The sequence below is a fragment of the Metarhizium acridum genome, assembly GCF_019434415.1.
Source record: "Metarhizium acridum strain ARSEF 324 chromosome Unknown scaffold_320, whole genome shotgun sequence".
NCBI classification, from domain to species: Eukaryota; Fungi; Ascomycota; class Sordariomycetes; order Hypocreales; family Clavicipitaceae; genus Metarhizium; species Metarhizium acridum.
This window is the reverse complement of record NW_027094027.1, coordinates 400,890-419,325: the sequence shown is the minus strand read 5'-3', so window position 1 is coordinate 419,325 and position 18,436 is coordinate 400,890. Positions and strand designations below refer to the sequence as shown.

General features: G+C 48.8%; 5 protein-coding genes across 5 annotated transcripts; 3 read left to right on the top strand and 2 right to left on the bottom strand.

The window, feature by feature from the left end:
* Positions 1-10,711: 10,711 nt before the first annotated feature.
* J3458_014419 (uncharacterized protein) lies at positions 10,712-11,259 on the bottom strand (the record flags this gene model as incomplete). Its single annotated transcript, XM_066120550.1, has 2 exons — positions 10,712-11,106; positions 11,196-11,259. The coding sequence occupies 2 exons, from the start codon at positions 11,257-11,259 to the stop codon at positions 10,712-10,714; spliced, it is 459 nt and encodes a 152-aa protein (XP_065974383.1).
* Positions 11,260-11,645: 386 nt separating this feature from the next.
* Positions 11,646-12,698, bottom strand: J3458_014418 (uncharacterized protein; the record flags this gene model as incomplete). The annotated part of the gene is made up of 1 exon (XM_066120549.1): positions 11,646-12,698. The coding sequence occupies one exon, from the start codon at positions 12,696-12,698 to the stop codon at positions 11,646-11,648; it is 1,053 nt and encodes a 350-aa protein (XP_065974382.1).
* Positions 12,699-14,313: 1,615 nt separating this feature from the next.
* Positions 14,314-15,139, top strand: J3458_014417 (uncharacterized protein; the record flags this gene model as incomplete). Its single annotated transcript, XM_066120548.1, has 2 exons — positions 14,314-14,841; positions 14,900-15,139. 2 exons carry the CDS (start codon positions 14,314-14,316, stop codon positions 15,137-15,139), a joined length of 768 nt encoding a protein of 255 aa, XP_065974381.1.
* Positions 15,140-16,716: 1,577 nt separating this feature from the next.
* Positions 16,717-17,519, top strand: J3458_014416 (uncharacterized protein; the record flags this gene model as incomplete). Its single annotated transcript, XM_066120547.1, has 2 exons — positions 16,717-17,190; positions 17,259-17,519. The coding sequence occupies 2 exons, from the start codon at positions 16,717-16,719 to the stop codon at positions 17,517-17,519; spliced, it is 735 nt and encodes a 244-aa protein (XP_065974380.1).
* A 239-nt stretch (positions 17,520-17,758) lies between these two features.
* On the top strand, positions 17,759-18,319 carry J3458_014415 (uncharacterized protein; the record flags this gene model as incomplete). Its single annotated transcript, XM_066120546.1, has 3 exons — positions 17,759-17,847; positions 17,907-17,996; positions 18,073-18,319. The coding sequence occupies 3 exons, from the start codon at positions 17,759-17,761 to the stop codon at positions 18,317-18,319; spliced, it is 426 nt and encodes a 141-aa protein (XP_065974379.1).
* Positions 18,320-18,436: the final 117 nt, after the last annotated feature.

Here is an 18,436-nt window from a genome sequence, read left to right as displayed (position 1 = left end):
TACAGTGTCCATAGGGGAATGCCTAAATAGTTGGGTCATCTACACCCTCATATGGAGCAGGGTCAGCGAGTTTTGCAACAGACATGGAAACCAGACATTAAACGTCTGGTTTAAACCCCACTTGCCGATCCTCCGTCGACGCGGCTGCAAGCCCGTCTGGTCTGGGCCAGCTAAATGGAGTTTGAATTTCCTATTTCGCGGCTCGGCGTCCACGAGGCAGCTGACGCTCAAAGCACCATCAACCAAACTAGGAGAGAGAATATGAAAAGAAGGTATGGATTCTACATCCCGTGGTAGCAATCCCAGTAAATCCTAATTCTCTCCCCCCCACGGAAAGCACGCCGCGAGCCACTCACGCGAAAAGAGGGCCTGAATGTCTATCTATTCCATGGCCACTTCTGCACGCCCTTTGGAAGAGTTATGGCCGAGAAACCTCGTTCATGTTTCCGACGTACGTCGCTTTGTAAGCTGTATCATTTTGCAATGCAGTTGGCAATCAAGTAGCAGGGGAGCCCATTGCTGAGCCTCCAATTGAGCGGTTCTTCTATTAAGCCTAATTGCTCTCCAAATCAGATCTCTCGCAAGGTAAACTGTGTTGGTGATGAGGGGTCCGCGATGTATCATCTAATGCTGAGCTTCTATTTAAATCCAATCGTACATGCGTTTGGAGCGGCTTGACGAGTACATGTTGAAGTACGACCAAGAGAAACTTGCCGAAATCCTCTGATATCCACAGTACGCTTCTCGTCATCTTTTCCGCAGTCCGGAATGATACAAATATATTGAGGACTCAAAGTATAAGTATTCGCATGTTTCCATCATCCAGTCCAGCGTAGAAATTACTTGTTTTTCTTTACAAGACTGCCCTCTATACAAGCACAGACGAGACATACTGCAACATCCATCACCTATACACCAATACCAAACACAATACACTACTCTCAATGTTACCTACGACACTACTAGCATGCCTGCTTGCTATTGAAGGTGTGCAAGCCAGTCTAGAAAAGAGAGTTGACCACTGCAAAGGCTACGGCAGATGCTGCCAATGCCACCAGTACGGCCACTATAATAATGATCAAACCAATTGTGTATATTACGCCATTGGTGCCGAAAACTGGGGGGACAACGGCAGCGGTGTCTTCTTTTGTGGGCTTAGCAAGAGTCAAGACTACATCTCCTGGATGTGCCGAGGGCAAGGCGACAAATGCCAGCAGGATGGGATTAATGGTTATGGGTATGATTGCTGGGACTGCTAACTGGCTTGCGTTTGGGATGGCTCCTCGGTGGATGGTTTTCCGTCAGTTTAATCGGGCATTGTCAACTTGAGCCACAATTCACCGAGAGGTATAACCGAAACTGTTACGATGGAAACTCATAGATGACTATAGGGAGCACTTGAACTTTACTATCCGCGCAAAACATTGGCTCCGCAGGGTAGCAGAGAAGTAATAGATACATAAATGAAAGGGCAATATTCTCTGCTATTTCGCCATGTGTCACTATCGGAATTTAAGCTGCCTGGCTGTTTAATCTCACTCTCCCCCACCAGAAACTGCGGTAAATATCGATGCTCTCTTCGAAGAAATGGTGGTTTGACGGGCCACGGACCGGGAGGAAGCGCTAAGAGTCAGCAGATGTGGAACAGGAGCGGTTTGTAAATCTTCCTTTAGCATCTGCGTGACAAAGTATGCATTACCGTTATCTTTCTGCAATGTTAGGGGCAAGACTTTATCGAACAACCAAAATGCTCAAGTGGAGCAATGAAACAAAACAACACAAGGAGGGCCTGAAGGACTCTCAAGCCACCGAGGTCGACGCAGCTAATCTGGATTGTCCATAGTCCGAACCCGACTGGCCAGAAAAGATTGGACAGGAAAGTTTTGGGACGGCGAAAATGCTTACGATAGGCTAGCTGCTACATAAAGTTGGGCTCCAGTGTCTGGCAGCTGAGTTTATTGACGCAGTCGTTCCTTCAGACGATGTCCAAGACGGTTTCGTATCAATAGACTGCTTGAAGGTGCCCTCTGTTGCTACAACATATCCTAGCTTCTCCTCGCAATCTTAAGACGTGCCTCCTTGAGCAACCGTGTAGAATTCCAGCGCCCCGGTAGCAAAGGAGTCGGGCTCGTATAGCAATTTCCGAACCAGAACCCGCTCAGGGCAGCGCTGTTTCAACAAAATGGTGCCTTCATATTGTCCGTCTCAAACATGACAGAAAGAGGAGGCAGAGAGCTCGACGCGTGGCTCGAGTCCAGGGTCAAGTAGCGATTGTCTGAATGAGGCGAGATCAAGTGGCTACAGACCTGTCACTACCGACTTTAAAGTGCCAGGTGTGATAAGGACTCCAGGAGGGCTTGGAGAAATAATTCAATTCATCCAATAACAGTCTTTTGTATCAAAGCTCCTTGGTTTTCCTCAAGGCCAAGTTGATCAAAGAGCTCTATAAATACAAGAAGTCGGTGAGGGCCTTGCCCTAGGTCCCGTGATCGTAACCCCCGTGAAACTGTGTGACGCCAGGCAACATTCAAAGCACTGGACGACATATGAATCTGCCCTACTCTTCCAAAGACAAGCTACTCAATGTAGTTGTTCAAGAGGGGAAAACTGAATATAGAAAACAGCCGGTGGCATAGCCCAGGAAAACTGCGGCGGAGGGGGCGACGACCAAGAAGCCTGGGTAGGATGTGCAGAAGACGAACGGCAGACAAGCCGCAAAAGCTACAGAAAATTTGATAAAAGCCATCTTGACGTCCTGGAAACTAGAGCATTAGGGGCAGCATCGATTGGAAGTTGACGGAGGGCAACACACGGCATTTCTTTCCCCGGGCCGGAAAGTGCGTAAATTGGCTGTGGTCGAGAGCAGAGGCCAAGATGCTTCAGCCATCATACGGTGCCTCGAGGGACGATCAATTACGCCGAGGTCGTCCGCTTGTATCGAGTTGATTATAGCTCTTCCCGAGCCAAGAAAAAAATGAAGGGAGTTGATAGTGGTACCTGCGGCAAGAGGCAAAATAGTTTGTGGGACCAGGCGTTATTTTCAACGTGTGTTTGTCCGGTAAGAGCAATTAGACCCGTTGTGTGCTCGAGCTTGTACTCAAAGAAGGTGGCACGGGACCCTTTATCCTCAATGATGGGACTAGTGGCCAACAATATTCGTTCAAGGCGAGTGAGGAGGTCCTGGGACCATCAATTCTGATTGGATTATTGATCGTTGCATGCCTTGAGGAGACATGGATCTCATGGCGCGGCAGAGCCAAGTAGGCATCAGTCCGCAACCCCCTGCACACTTTTGGGTGCGAAAAGGGGGCGCCGAGGGACCAGCTGGTAGAGTGATGGCGAAGACGCATACAATCAATGCGAATGGCAGGGAATCTGCCATATATCTCGTGCAAGGAAATCGGCGAAGCTGCTTGCTATCTAAGAAGCCACACATAGCTGGAGCGCCATGGCCGGAAAAGCCCTTTTAGACAAGCCTTGAACGGACAGCCCGAATAAAACACTGAAGCCTATGGTTGCAAGGCGTATGCAATGACCTTTGAAGCCAGGATAAAATTCGGAGGAAGCAGACGCTAGATGCAAGAGCACATGTCGGATGTTTTATTGGATACCGGCCAACCCATATCACGGTACCTCACAAGGATAAGACTATTACCACAAGGGACGTTATTTTTAACAAGGGTAGCTTCTTCACAGCAACGTAATTAAACCAGAGCTATTTTAATTGATCAATCAGCTAGTTTTATACTAAAGGTAAAGGCTAAAAGAGTGACCAAAATAAGTTGACAACTGAAAACATATCTATGTATACGGCTAAGCGCATATGCATAAATACCCTTCGCAAAAAAAAAAAACAGTACAAAGAGTGTGGTTTAAAAAAGCAAAACGTCGTCAAAACTCATTTCCCCCCCTGCCCTGCCTTGGCATTTCTCCTCCACTATCTTCGTATCTTGTCAGATCGCCACACCTGGAATCTCTGCCTTACATATCAAAGCTAATGGCCAAACGCGCAAAGCTCAAGTTCTCTGCCAAGGGCGGCTGTGGACCACGTCTTCCCACCCCAGTCGTATCTGAGGGTGAAGTTCGTATTTACAGTCAATTTCGCCGCTACCCCAACAAATGTCGCATACTTGTTGCCGAGGTGCGGCGGGTGAACTGCCGCAACCACAGGGCTTCAAGGGACGTTCTATTAGAGAATTCCAGCAGTCATGACATTTGCAATTCTTCAAGTGCTCAAACAGCTCATAAAAACTCCTCCTTCCCTCACGACATTTCGGACATGTTACCACTGTGATTCCTTGATCAATCCGTGTTGCGGCGAAAATTGAGCGATCCAGCTTCCTCTGATCTGCAGGCGTATAAATGAATTGCCGGTTAGAGGTACCGTCCCTGGTAATTGCCTTTGTATTAGTGACAGCTTTATGTATAATGTGAAGCCTGAGCAACATACTCAGCTTCTGCTTGTCGTTGTGGTTTCATGACGAGGACCTTGATGGGTGGTATTGTAATTGTCTCCGAGAGGATAAGGCTTTGGATCTTGCCGAGTAGAAAAGTCTAGGGATCCGCGAAACGGGAGGGAGGGAGCACATAGCTCTTTATATAGGGCATGAAATGCTGGATTCACCTAAATACGCAGGTGACGAAGTCTCAGGTGCACAGAGTTTGTTCTTGCCAGTGCTCTCCCTAGTAAAGACAATAAAGTAGGCATGTTACAAGTGAAAGAAGTAGCGGTTTGTCCCATCATGATATCACTGCCCTACTTCATAAAGACACTTAATAGCGCATATGTCAAGTCTCAGATACATGCTTGTTCTGTTCAAGTCACATGCAGTAGAATAAGTAGTTCACTTAGTTTGTAAGACCGCACCTGATTTTCAATTGTTTTTGTATTTGCGCAACACCTATTTCCATGGTGCCGCCACAACCACCGCACCGACCACACCCCGAAGGCTCGGCTGTGCATTGCTTAACCCAGGTCTCCTTCACGGCCCGGGTCTGTGACCCGAGGTGACTTCTTTCATTCTTTACCGATTCTTTTGTCTTGTGAATATGCCGGGATTGGGGTCGCGACAGTCACGGCTCCCTTTATCAAAATGCCTTCTGCAATTGTGCTGCATTTTCTGCTCACTGGTACAACCCACGACGCTGGTAGCGCAACCTTGTTGTCTGGCAATGACAAGAAATCCTGGAGCGTAAAGAGCTGTGACGTCCGAATCTCTGTATCTCGGGTGCCGGGGGCCAGTTCGAATTTGCCTGCGCTGGCAGCCTGGAAACTTGAAGTACAGCCGGTGTCTGGTGATTTTCCAGACGAGTCTTCATGACAGCGCGGACAAATCTTCTCCCCGCCGTCATTTTTGTTATTAGCGACAACGTTTCTATTTCCTACATTAAGTGTACACTAAAGTACACAAGGTCCAAGCTATATACAGTAAAGTAAGTTGCCATGTTATTATCAAACAAGCATAGCCTCTTTAGGTCACGGTCCGCTTTGGTGAGCGAGGAGAGCATTAACGAGGCAAGCAGGACTATTGTGCGCGTGGCAAGTTACGTGAATGTGGGGAGGAATGCACGTGAAATGAAATCTGAGTATTCGACCGATGTTGAGTCTATCCAGCCACCTGTTGTTTTCGCCGTTTTACAAGTCGCCTCCGTCATGTGGCTGTTTGTTCCGCCCTGGATCCCGACACTTCAACGCGAGACATGCGAGGTGTTTTTCTATCCTCTAGTACTTACTAAAAGCTGCGCGTGGCTTTACTATTGGCATCTGGGGGAACACGTAGCTTTTGATTTCAAGTGAGTGCTGACATGACTGAACTACTCGTGTACAGAGTCTAAAATGCGTCGTTTTGTTCTCCCGCCGTCCTGTCACCGTTCTGTCCCACAAAGGCGCTCTGAACTGTTCACAAAAGCCCAGAACAAATGAAAAAGTTGCGCAAGGAGGCTCCTAGATTCGCCACTGGGAGAATTAATGGAATGTACATGAATACAAAGATTGATTTCCAGTACGAAGCCCTCGCATGAGGCGTCTGAAGTTTTGAACAGGTCAACCACACTGATGCACCACCCACCGAAGGGAGACAACTGCTACGATAGATCTGACGACGCGCATATTATTCACGCATCTCAATGGTAGCATGATAGAATTATGTACAGAAAGTTGTTCACCGCGACTTGATTGCGCATTTCAAAGTCTCAACCTCTTAGCTGCGTCATCGTCCCTATATTCTTTTAGGCGCCGGGATAATAAGGCAATGCATTCAATAACTGGTCTTCAGCGCTACTCCAACAGCAACTAAGAACGCCATGAATACGTACTGCATGTTCTGCTAGTTAATATACTTCCACAGAACCATCAGGGGATCCGTAACTCCAAGGCTCTTCTTGGTATGAGAGAACCCAGCTGTCAACGACACGTTAATGTACGATGAGAGAAGGCATATATTCCTGTAAATGTGGGGAAAGGAGCCAAGACTACCAGTTGACTACTTATTTATTTATGTGATGGCTAAGCGTAGAGCCAACGTAGTTTTGTGCCACAGGTACCGGCAAACCGCAAGTGTTCGGCGAATTTTGAAGCTTTCGGGCAGGTTTTATCGAAGCAGCTACAAGTTCTATGTGAGTGGTTGAGTTTGTCCTAGAGCGCCCATTCCCCCAATGACCCTTTGTTTAAACTCACAGTGACCCTGTGACATCGACGGCATCACGAGACACAACGGGGCATTTTTTACACGAGTGGCTAGAATCAGAGTTGTACTGATTTGCTACGAGGTTGTCAAGAATTTTTGTAGCTTCATTCGGTCAGAGCCTAGGGGGCGTGCCCATATACATCGTGTGACAGAGGCAAGGGGGAAGCACGTCAAGTTTTTATTATCAACCAAGATTGCGCAATTCATACTGAAGATGCAGGCGAAGTTCCTAGTTCCGGAATCACAAAGTTGTTGAGCCGCCTCCCCCGGGATATGATCAATGTAGCATTGCAGGAACCAATTTCCTAGAGAAGAAACCAACCGCCGTCCTTGATTCGAGCCACTCAGGGTGCAAATTGTAATTATTTGTATTCAAACACGCTACTCATCTGTCTAGTTAGAGTGAGGAAAACCCTTATAATGGGAAAAAAAACCTGCTCTCCCAGATCCAAGCATGTCTCCGGGCCGGCATCGTAGCGTTGTCGCTAGCTGACCGTTCCCTCAACATTCAGTGCACACATTGCACTCAATGGATAGTAGGCGATCTAGCTTGTTACCTCTCCGGTTGGGTAGCGTGCAGGAGTACCAACCTTGGAATCATCCGTGAAGCTATCCTCTCCTTGCGCGGCCTTTATGTGGTCAACCGAATCGCAGGGAAACTTTCCCGTCCCTCCGCACTTCTCACAGCTGATGAGATTCGGATCGCCGCAGTTACAAGCATGGAAACCGGGTTTGAACATAGTGCCTCCGCACTCCACACATTGGCATCTCTTTAGATGAAAAATTGCTTTGTCCAACTCGTCGTACTGATTCCGGCATCCACGGCAAGTCCAACGTCGTGGTTTCCAATGCTCAGAATGCAAAAACCGACTGCAGTCCTTCAAGTGTCGTCTCATTTTAGTTTTGGAAACTGGGCGCTCACAGCGCTCGCATTTTCCTCTAAAACGAGAGGTTATTACATGTCCTAGGTATTTTTATTTTTCCTATCTTTCATGAGAGATAAGCACCTACCCCTGGGTTGTAGACATTTTAACGACAACTCGAAGGCGTTTTTGTAAGATGGTGATTATGTATAAACTTTGCCGTGTATAGGTCGATAGTGTATGGAATGCGTGCTGCGATGAGAGTAGGTGCTGATATTTTGATGTCGATGAGCATGAGAGATGGATAGTGTCGGTAGCGGTAGCTGCCGGTATTTATGTAGGCGGGAAGATGAAGAGGATTTTGCAATCTACCATCTGTCTTATTTCACAGGCTGTTATGTTCACCATATGCTCTAGCTGTTTTTGAATGGAAAAGGTAGGGCGCAGGTGTTTGTGAATGTTTGTTGGAACAGTCGTAGGCCACCTCATAAGCGTCCACATCATCATTGACGGCGGTCATTGCATAATAGTCCCCCCGGCTTTTCTTCTTCTTTCACAAGTCTGCACGTTTTGTTGCTCTTCATCTGGGCTTCTTTGATAGCTCCATGGGTGTGCTACTGCAGAAGCTAAAGAGACAAAATCGCAGCTAATTTTACCACCCCGTTTCCACCGGCTCGGTCTCGCTTGCTATTGTCAACGGTCGGGTTTGGAGACGTGCAAATAGCACCAGACGTCGGATATTACAATGTGTGATACGCCTTCCATTTTTCATGTGCGGTACACCAGTTGATATTTACTGTGACACCAAGTCTCTATCAAGACATCTAATACCCGGAGCAAGTACCGCAGCATAGACGAAGCGCTCTAGGATAGGTATTCATGATTCTTACCCGATTTAATTTAAAATGCCGACGACTGCTAGCGTTTGGAAGCCAGAGAAGCCCCTGGGCGCGTCGTGTGTTAGAACGACCGCCTTCGCACCGACTACAACAAAATCAGATTCACCAAGCAAGACGTCAAGGCATTTTGTTGAACTGTAAAGAGCGCCAAGTCCAAAGACAAATCTAGCGAGAAGTGAATCGGCTTCAAGTCTGTGTTCAAAATCGCTGGCATTGTTTTGATAAACCCTGGACACTCCTCGTTCAAGCTCGACAGGATTCATTCTGGCCTCGCAATGATTGCACAATAATGGGATGACGGGCCCGTGAATTCGCCTTCCGGGTTCACTGTAATCCTGATACACATACATGGCCAATGGGATGAAGTATTACGCAAAGAAATGAAATCAATAGATCCAATAAGTGTGATGTTTCTAAAAAGCTTAGGGGCATACACATCGCTATAGATGGTCCGGATAACACATGCTGGAAATTTAAATGGTGCTGTCTCATGAAGCTAGCGATGCAATTCGCCGCCGAATCAAGCTCAGGCACAACGATCAAAAGACCATCTTCATGCTTCGTGAGTGCAGGGCGAGGTCACCGTGAAAATCGGGCAGAGCCCTCCATGTTGTTTGCGTTCTCAAGTCTTAATGCCAGAGGATTCAATACCGAGGCGTAACAGGGTTATGCATTCCCGCCTATACGTGATTACGGTTTCAATATTCGTAAAACTCGTAGCTTCGCTTGCCGTCGTCGGCTTTGCTAATCAAGACGACATTTTCTCGTCCATACCGATATTTTGTTAGCTGCTAATTGTGAGGACATTAACGGTTAATCTCGATGGAATATTACACTTCGCTAAGCCATCCCGTCGAAATTCTAGACGAAGTAGAGCATTTCAACCGCCCGGTAATGCACCATATCTGACCCGCGTATTTACCAGAGAATGTCTACTCACATAGCTTCTTTCAGACTTTTCGGGCTAATTTGGTCAAAATTCTTCGAGAAACCGCCATTATGGAATCAGAGTAGACTTTTCATAGAGAAACTTCCAGTCCAGGACGCCAGAGTTGACAGCCTTATAACGGCAGCCAAAACACGTTCGGTCCGAACGACGACAACCTCACCCGAAGGTGAATCCAATTCCAACGTTCTTGATCACCAAGTTAATTCACGCCGAATAGAACGATTGTTTGTTTACATGAGGCCGCGGCTTGAATAATCGCCTTCGGATTCATAGGCTGTGCCTAGGCTTGAGAGACGAGTCTGCGCCACTCCACGAATCATAAAGCCATCTAGCCATGGCACGGTAGTTCTCCCCAGCCAATTATGTAGACACTCCATGGCGACCAAACCAGTTTTCCAGCAGCAAAAGCGCACCTTCTACGACATTTCTTCCCCTATAATCCCTCAATTGGCTGCGAGGCGCTCCGAGCAGCCGGCTGTGCCAACTTTGGTGGTGCAGACATCGCCGAAGTAATCACCATTTGTTCACGAATCAAGCCCGACAACGAAGATAGCTGGCCGCAAGAATGGAAAGCTGCAGCCGACTATGCCGTGCAAATGTCAGAATGAGTCTTGAAAGGGGGAATAAACCCGGCTCGAGAGACGCCTATCTCCGTGCCTCAAATTACTACCGTACAGCCGAATCCTACCGCCGCAACAACCCGTCCGAGGACCCGTGTCTAAAAGTCTGGCAGACCTGAGCACCTAGGCCTTCTACTCGGCCATGGACCTCATGTCACATGTCCCAGAGAGAGTTGGCATACCGTTGAATCACGTTGCCAGCCACCGTACTGCGACCAGATGCGAGTGAAACGCCAAGGCCGACGATTATTGTGAATGGGGGCTTTGGCTCTACGAGGGAAGAACTTGGCTATGCAGTTGCGACCTCGGCGCTTGAGCTAGGTTTCAATGTGCTTACGTTTGATGGACCGGGATGAGGGGAGACTCTACACGAACAGCGACTATTCTTCCGGCCGGACTAGAAGAAGGTGACTACACCGGTGGTTGACTACGCCCTCGGCCAACCACACGTCGACAAGACAAAGCTTGCCATCTTGGGTGTTAGTATGGGGGTCTACTTGGTTGGACAGGCCGCAGCATTCGAGCACTGTGCCGTGACTGTTATTGTTAATGATGGTGTGTTCGACTTTGGCGGTGCTTTCGCAAGGAAACTCCCGTGCTTGGAAAGCCTTTGATAAGTAGAGGCTGGGACGGTACCGTGAATGCGATCGTGCACTTTCTCGTGTCTTTGAATACGGGGTTCAAATGGTGCGTCTTAAATGACGAGTGTGTTTTTGGCATCGTGTCGGAGGTAAATGTCCTGCGTGTCGTGGAAGAGTACGCGCTTGAGGGCTTGGTTGGCAAGATCGAAACGCCGATTCTGGTCCTTGACGCTCCGGATGATGGCTTCTTGAAGCGGCGGCCCGGGGAGCTCTTTGAGAGGCTCGAGTGCGAAAAGGAGTCTGTGGAAATGAGTGTTGACGAGGGCGCGAGCTCGCGTTCTCGTTAGAGTTCTGGGTCGCGGCTGAATCGGGTGAATTTCGACGGGCTGCTCCGGCGGTTGAAGGAGTAGTATGGCGATCCCGTGTTGCGGGCTGTACGAGTACGGAACTGGGAACTCGACGTGTGGCGGCGTAGCGAAGTACGGTAAATGATCGTATAGATTAACGTCTAGAGCCGGGTGGTTTGGACGGCGGGCGGACTGTATGCGGGTGATTCCCCATGTTCATTTCGTGGGAGAAATCATGTGCAAGACCTACCTATACAGAATATAATTTCGAGCAACCCATTTTGAATTTTGCTCTCCGGAATGTATTTTGCCATATTTGTCAATGCGCATCTTTCATCCGCGACATGAGGGAAGCCTCCGTAGTGTAAGAAAAATCGTCGTCCATCCAAGCTTCTTGACACCCTAAGAAGGCGCGAATTGTTGCATTACCTTAAAAGCTAGAGCCACTTGCCATAGCCAACAGGTGTCACGCTATGAGACTCATTGTTAACTAAGATTCTCCATAAAATCATTATTCTTGTTGTGCGAGTGCTGCAGACTCCGTCTGCAGCTCTAGGGTTATTGCATCATATATTTTTGTCTCCCTACCGTTTCGCGAAGTGAAGACGATTCCCTCCCGCCTGGGCCTACATTTGTGAGGCCGTAAGCTTGCTAGATGTGCTTTCACTGTGCCTTTAAAGCGTCTTTGCTTCATCACCTTTCAAATGCCCTTCTTAGTTCCACGAGTCTTTGCTCCACGAGTCTTTGCTCCACGAACCTTTATTCCACGAGCCGCCGCTTCTCTTTCTCTAAATGCTTCTCCTAGGCGACGGTTCCTTTCAAGTACCTCCCGAAGAGTGGTAGTTGGTAGACAGCACTGAGCGAAATGTGGCTCTCTTTTATGATATCCCTCATCTGCATTTTTCCTGTCCAAATCTATCTTCCTAGCAGAAGTAAAGTACGGCAACGCTGCGGTACTACCTGGACGTCCTGCAAACCAGTCCCATATAGTCTCTGGTAATGGCGTCGTTCCGCGTTTTAGTAAGCTCCGCTGAACATTAACAGGACCAGTAGATAATCCTAATTGCCGAAAAACCGTGTCTAGAAGGCCTTGATACGTGTAGATGCCCGGTACAGGTCTATGACTCATTACCAAGGCGAACGGATGTGTTAGATACTGGATCCGCCCTGTTGACCAAGGAATTGATATGTACTGCAGACGAACGGGCCTGAAGCACCCCCCAAGCCCACGGTGGAGAATTTTTTCGGCTGATACAGGCACACGAACAAACGATACCTCGCGATTCCGCTCCAGCTGACCTTGGAGACGGATATATTCGGAATACAAGCGCTTTGAGCCGTATGCTCGATCGAAGCGACGCTGGACGTGGCGGGCAGTGTAGATCTTGAAGGGATGTGACGGCTTTAGTATCGCTTCTAGAACTTCAACCGAGTTTAGTGGTGCTTCAATAATCCACGGAATGGTAGGCATCCCTTGAAGCGGTTCGGCCATTGGCATGACGGGAATTTCGAGTTGCATTGTAGATGCACTTTCAAAAATCCCGTGATAGCGCTCATTTGACTGGCCCAGGTCGAAAGTCGATTCTAGGGGCAGCTCGTCGTCGGATACAGGTTTTTGAACGGGAGGAAGCTCCCTATATTCTTCTGCGGGAACTTGGAGGGCTCGGGCGATTCGTTCTTGTTCCCTCTGGCGCCTGCGCTCGACGACTGCCCTCATTCTTTCGATTACTTCGTCCCTTGGTGCTTCGGCCATGATGTCGCACGGATTTGAGATGGTGGAAGAGGAGACAATTCAGGAGGAAGATTTGAGAGGCAGAGTAGAGGTTATTAATAGAAGAATTCAGCAGTTGACCGTGCCTTTTTATAAGGGTCGCGGGGCAAAATTAACTTTAGACTATGAATACTAAATCACCATTGACGTTACCATCAACCCAGGTAGGTGAACCCAAGCCATTAGCACCTACAAGCGTCCCGCTTCTAAACTTTCAATGTTCAGACTAAGACATTGAATGCTCCCAGTAGCAAGCATGGCCGGGGCATTGGCGCTTTTAAGCGCTGTTATTATAGCGGTCTAGTTCGCCGAAGCTGCTGCCAGAGTTCTCGTCGAGACGATTAGAGTTGTCAGAGTCATGATGCAAATTCCACGGCTTAAAACTGGAACTGCCTGAAAGACGACACTTGCCCCAGCCAGTAGGTGCAATCAAGATTTGATCTTGCTGGTCCATGTATACCGCTTCCACTTGTCTGGGTCGCCGCCTGAACCCTACTGCGCCTTCGGTCCCGGATGCCACTTGCGTCCTATCCATTACTAAGGCGGCGATTTAATCTGGATACGACCTGGCCGGATGGCACGGTCAGCTGGAGCGTGCCAGGGCGTTGAAATACTTCCTGAGAGCGGTACATATAATCGCGAGACTACGTTCGTGGCAGTAATTGCGTGTCGTTATCGACTGCGGAGGGCAAATTGTGCAGCACGCTAGCTATCGACCGCCAATCCCAATAATAAAGCATTATATTTAAATGAAACTATGTTTAATCGGTAGCCAAGACGCTTTAGATCTTACGTGAATAGTTATTCTAATGTTCCTGGCTGTATTAAAGGTGATATGAGGTGTTGTGATTTTCGCGTTAAAATCGGTAAGGCGTAACAGATGGGGATACATACATTTTGCACGTATCCTAAGGGATGGCCTACTAAATCGTGTCAAAATCTCCCAGGCCCAGACCAGGAAGATGGAGTCGATGTATGTTCCAATGCGATCGATATGGACAGGAAGGGGTGCAGGCCTTTGGAAACGAAATTCCCGTAAATCCGGATGTTTGTGAAAGATCGTTGCGGAGGCTTTACCTGAGAATGGCTTCCAGTGGACTCCAAGCCTCCAAGGCACTTCCCAAAGGTGGAAGGAACATCACCAAAACAACCATAGACCCAGTTCCGATGCCGCCTCCCACCCTGCCCACCGGCGCCTAAATAGTCCTATGAAAGCGACAGTTCGGTCTACCAGTCGACGGATTGGCAGCCGTGCACGAGATACCGGTGGAATCGTCCGAGATCACTTCCCGGATGCAGTTTACACGGCAAGAGATATTTACAACGCAAGAGCCCGGATAGGAAGAGAGAGCTTGGGCAGCTACAACTCCACGGCTGCATTGATCAAGTCATTCGATGACAAGGGGATGGGATACCTTACATCGCGGAGTGGGCTAGCGATGAGCCGAGCCGTCTGGTGGAGTTGGTATGGACATTTTCTTACCGTCTCCGGATGTGGAAGCGATTCTCCGAGGTTATTAGTTTGGACAATATATACAACACGAACGGCTTTAAGTTGCCACTCTTTCAAGTTACATGACAAACTTGCTTGGGAACCATGTTTAACGCCGCCGTCGGGCTGATCGACAACGAGAGATTTGAGGGTTTTCAGTCCCTTGCAAAGGGCCTTGCAAAGGGCATCAGCACGCTCTTTGGCCGAAACATATTAGTGCCCGATGTTGTTATTACCGACTTTGACGATCAGATGAAGAAGACCATTGGGATTGAGTTTCCGGTCACTCAGCAGCAGCTATGCATCCATCACATCAACTCCAACCTGATGCTACAGTCCAAACGGAGGTGGGTGTATTCCACAAGGGATAGTGGCACCGGGGACGAAAGCAATTCGGACGAGCCCGATGCTACCTTGAACCCACGCGATGGGCAAGCAGTACATGCATCTGAAGGCAAGAGGAGTCAGTCACACGAGACAAGTTGCATCAGTCTGTGCCCCACGACTACAATGGAGTGCTTGTGCTGTGGAAGCTGGTGGCTTTTGCTGAGACAGGATAGGAACATCAGAAGGCTTGGGAATGCCTCTGTCGGCAATTTAGTGACCAGAGAGCAATCCTCACGTATCTACATGGTACGTATATGCCGGTAGGGCGCAATGTGCTCGATGCTTCATTCGGAAGTACCGTAAGTTCGGCATCCGAGTAATTTCTGGCACGGAGGCCGGCGACGACGTAAAGAGCCATCTTTTGAACGGAATGGGCCATTTCTACCGGCTTGTTGAGGCATTTCAGGGCATACTAGCAGACCAGGAGAGGGAGTTCCGCCAGGCCTGTGCCCGGGATGAGGTGTTGACGGCGCGAAAGCACGTTGGGCAGGGCTCGGAATGTCTCGGCGGGCTTCCTTACATGGTGTCTAGGAAGGCACTTTGATCATCAGGGAGCATCGAAAGGCACTGCAAGCCATCACCGCCTGCGAGAGCCGGTAAGCCGAGACGTGTACCGCCGAATGTTGCACCCAAGGACCGCGACAAGTCTGCGTGGACGGCCAAAAAACAACCCTCAACAAAAAGCTAGCATGGCAGTAAGCGTCAGTTGTCAAACGCACAATCAACAAGCTTTAGATAATCGGACCGCGCGTAGTCAACTGAAGCGCCGGGACCGACAAACCGGAAGCCAAAACAAGACCGTCTTCGCTCGCCTCGCACGCGAGGCTGCCCAGACATCCAACAGCCCGTTGAAGAAGAGATTGACAATACATCTCGGGGGTGGAAACACTGCCGGAGTACGGGCAAGTGGTCGGAGAACTCAACCAAGTATGTGATATCAGTTGATGAAGGGATGACACCTTGCGTCCAACGGCGGTCGACAAGAGCTCTGACGCGCGCACCGGCTCCGAGAAGGTGCAGTAAGTGCCATATTGTCGGCCATATTATATCCTCAAAGCTCTGCCCTCTGCGGGGCTCAGAGCTACTCACCAGGTCAGAACCGGCTCAGGAATCAGCCTCAGCACCTGCGGAAGTGAAATCTCATCATTTCGGCTATGGTCCCTCATTCTCGTGCTGACGCTGCCTCACAACCTCTTACGACTAAATCCACAGCTAACGCACCCGACGGCCAACGACAGCGCCTCGATCGTCGGATTTCGGGCATCCTACCCAAATCTGGTCGCCACGCAAGAAATGCGAGGTTATTAGAACCTGAGGAAGGTTGCTTTGTGTAGGTACATTGACCGCCTAGATAAGATGAGCTTTTTATTCGGAAGGAATCCATCAGATACGCGGCAAAGCTGATTCTCCGTGAGCAGTCCTCACTTGTTATTAAGCGCCATACTCCGTACTACCACAGCGGATTTAAGAAGTTAATCGTCATAATGCTAAGACGATCGGAAATGCGACTACTTACTTTAAGCGGCTGTATGACTGTATTATAGATTATGGTATTATGGAGTCAGATATAAATTAGCGTGGGGGGCAGCCGAATGGTAGTCACCAGTCGGCCTAGGGCATCGTATCTTGGTATGCCTACTATTAGAGAGTCAAGTCTGCTACTGCAATTAAAGCCATCTCTGCAGGTGGCTCACATACCCCCAGCCTGCATTCTTGATTCTTACCGGAGCGGTCCATCCGACCGCCTTCTACCGTATCCCAGGACTTTGGCTGAGCCAGAAAACCCGCCTCATAAACTGTTCATATGCAATTTAGTTTTTTTTCGTGTTGTGCCACTGGTCCCCTTTGTCTAGTTTTACGTTATCTGCATGCAATCATTACTATCGTGCTCTGATTACTTTTGGCCAACGACTAAAGAGCTCCAGCTTGTGGCACCGGAATAGCCCTGATGTGACGTCACAGACGACTCATGCAACCGACGCTCCCGATACCCTCTTCTTTTATGAGCAATGTTGCCCTGAATGGCACTCGTGCGCAACTGTTGACACTAACCAACATAAAACCCATTATTGATAGATAATAACTTGAGCATTCAATGTTGTCTCATGACTATCTCACACCATGCCTCGACCCTCAAAGCGACTTAGGCGGTCCCCTACCGCTGATAGCACACCGTCGACTTCGACAAGTGAAGAGCACTCAAGTCTCACACATGAGCGCGACAGCCTGGCTGGAAGTGAACCGAGACCAGGCAGTGAGCCCGATGCAGCCATGGATCCCACTCTGCTGGATGAAGAGGTAATACCAGAAGCTGAAGAGGCCTTGACCAACAAAAAGAAGGTCGGTAAAGCATACGCCTTTGGCAGTGGCGGCTACAATTCTCTGAAATCCTTCAACGGCCAGTACTACTCCGGCATGGCGGTTGGTGGCTCTCACACTTGGAACTACGACGGCGGCGTGTGGCACGAGGTCAAGGCGGAACCGGACCTGTGGAAGATAAACTACGAGACGAAGAAAAGGAGGGCCAGAAAGGCCCCCGAACGAAGCGGTGCGCCCGTAGGCACCGAGTACCATTGGCTAATTGTTGCACACCAGGTGTGTTGCAAGGCTCTGCTCAAGCTCAAGGCATTGAAAAGTAACTGAAGTGAACGCTCTTTGTGCAGCACGTACAGAAAGTCGATGCAAACACCTACGAAACACACCTCGAGGGATCGAAATATAAGCTTGCTCATAAAGTCGCCACGTCGAACTCATGGTCGATTCCCACGGTGAAGGGACAGCGCGCACGCGAGGTGGAATTATTGGAAGACGCCAAGCGACGCGTTCAACAGTTGCCGCCTGTATTGGGCAGTGAAAAGGTCAAGGTGAAGGCGGTCGAGAAGGGGCAGCAGAAGCTCGAGGACATGTTCAAAAAGAGTCAATAGTGTAAGTGGAAGCTGGAAGCGGAAAGAGACTGACTGTGAGAAACATGGCGTCATTTCACAGACCAAGAGATCTGTATGTTACTCAGTATGCTAATACATGTCGAACGTACCACGCCAACGGGTAATGTTTCCGGGACCCAGGCTTGAGTGTCCCCTAATGAAGTACTCGAAAATAGAAGAGACCAACTAAACATCCAAGTATAACGATTTGACTTTTGTTGGGTCCTGCCCAGGAACGTATGTATGTTCACGAATGGCTTGTACGAGTTGATGTTGCCGCGAATGATGACCCGGAAAAATGGGTTCACAGTGCATGTCTGCTCTGCAGGTATGTTCACTAGATTTACTTTCTGGCATGTCATTCATCGGGCTCTGAATATTTAATAGCAACGAGAAAACTAGCAAAGTTGTAGGTGTTAGGAGCCGTGCAACAGATCGAGTTAACAAGGGAAGACTTGGACCAAGGGGACTTTATGGGTGGGTTTACACATGATTCAGTAAAAGTATTACAATTGTTGGGCGGCTGACATACATTTTAATACCATGGTGATAGCTGGAAAGCGATTCACAGCAAAGATAGGCTTACGCATCCATTGATTCGGCGTAATGGCAAGCTAGAGAAAGCGTCGTGGGACGAAGCGATGGAACTTGTTGTGCAAAAGTCCAAAGAGCTTCTCAGACGGATCACCGCGCATAGCATCGCGTTTTATACGATGGGACAGTTGTTTCTCGAGGAGTATTATGCATTGGCCCTCATTGGTAAAGCAGGGCTTCAGACATTTTATGTGTACGCATCGTGATTTTTCTAATATCCTCGCTCCCCTCCTAGGCAAAGATGACTGCCTACACATATGGTTAGGGACGGTAACACGCGACTTTATACCGCAACCGCAGTTGCCTCCATGAGGGAATCATTT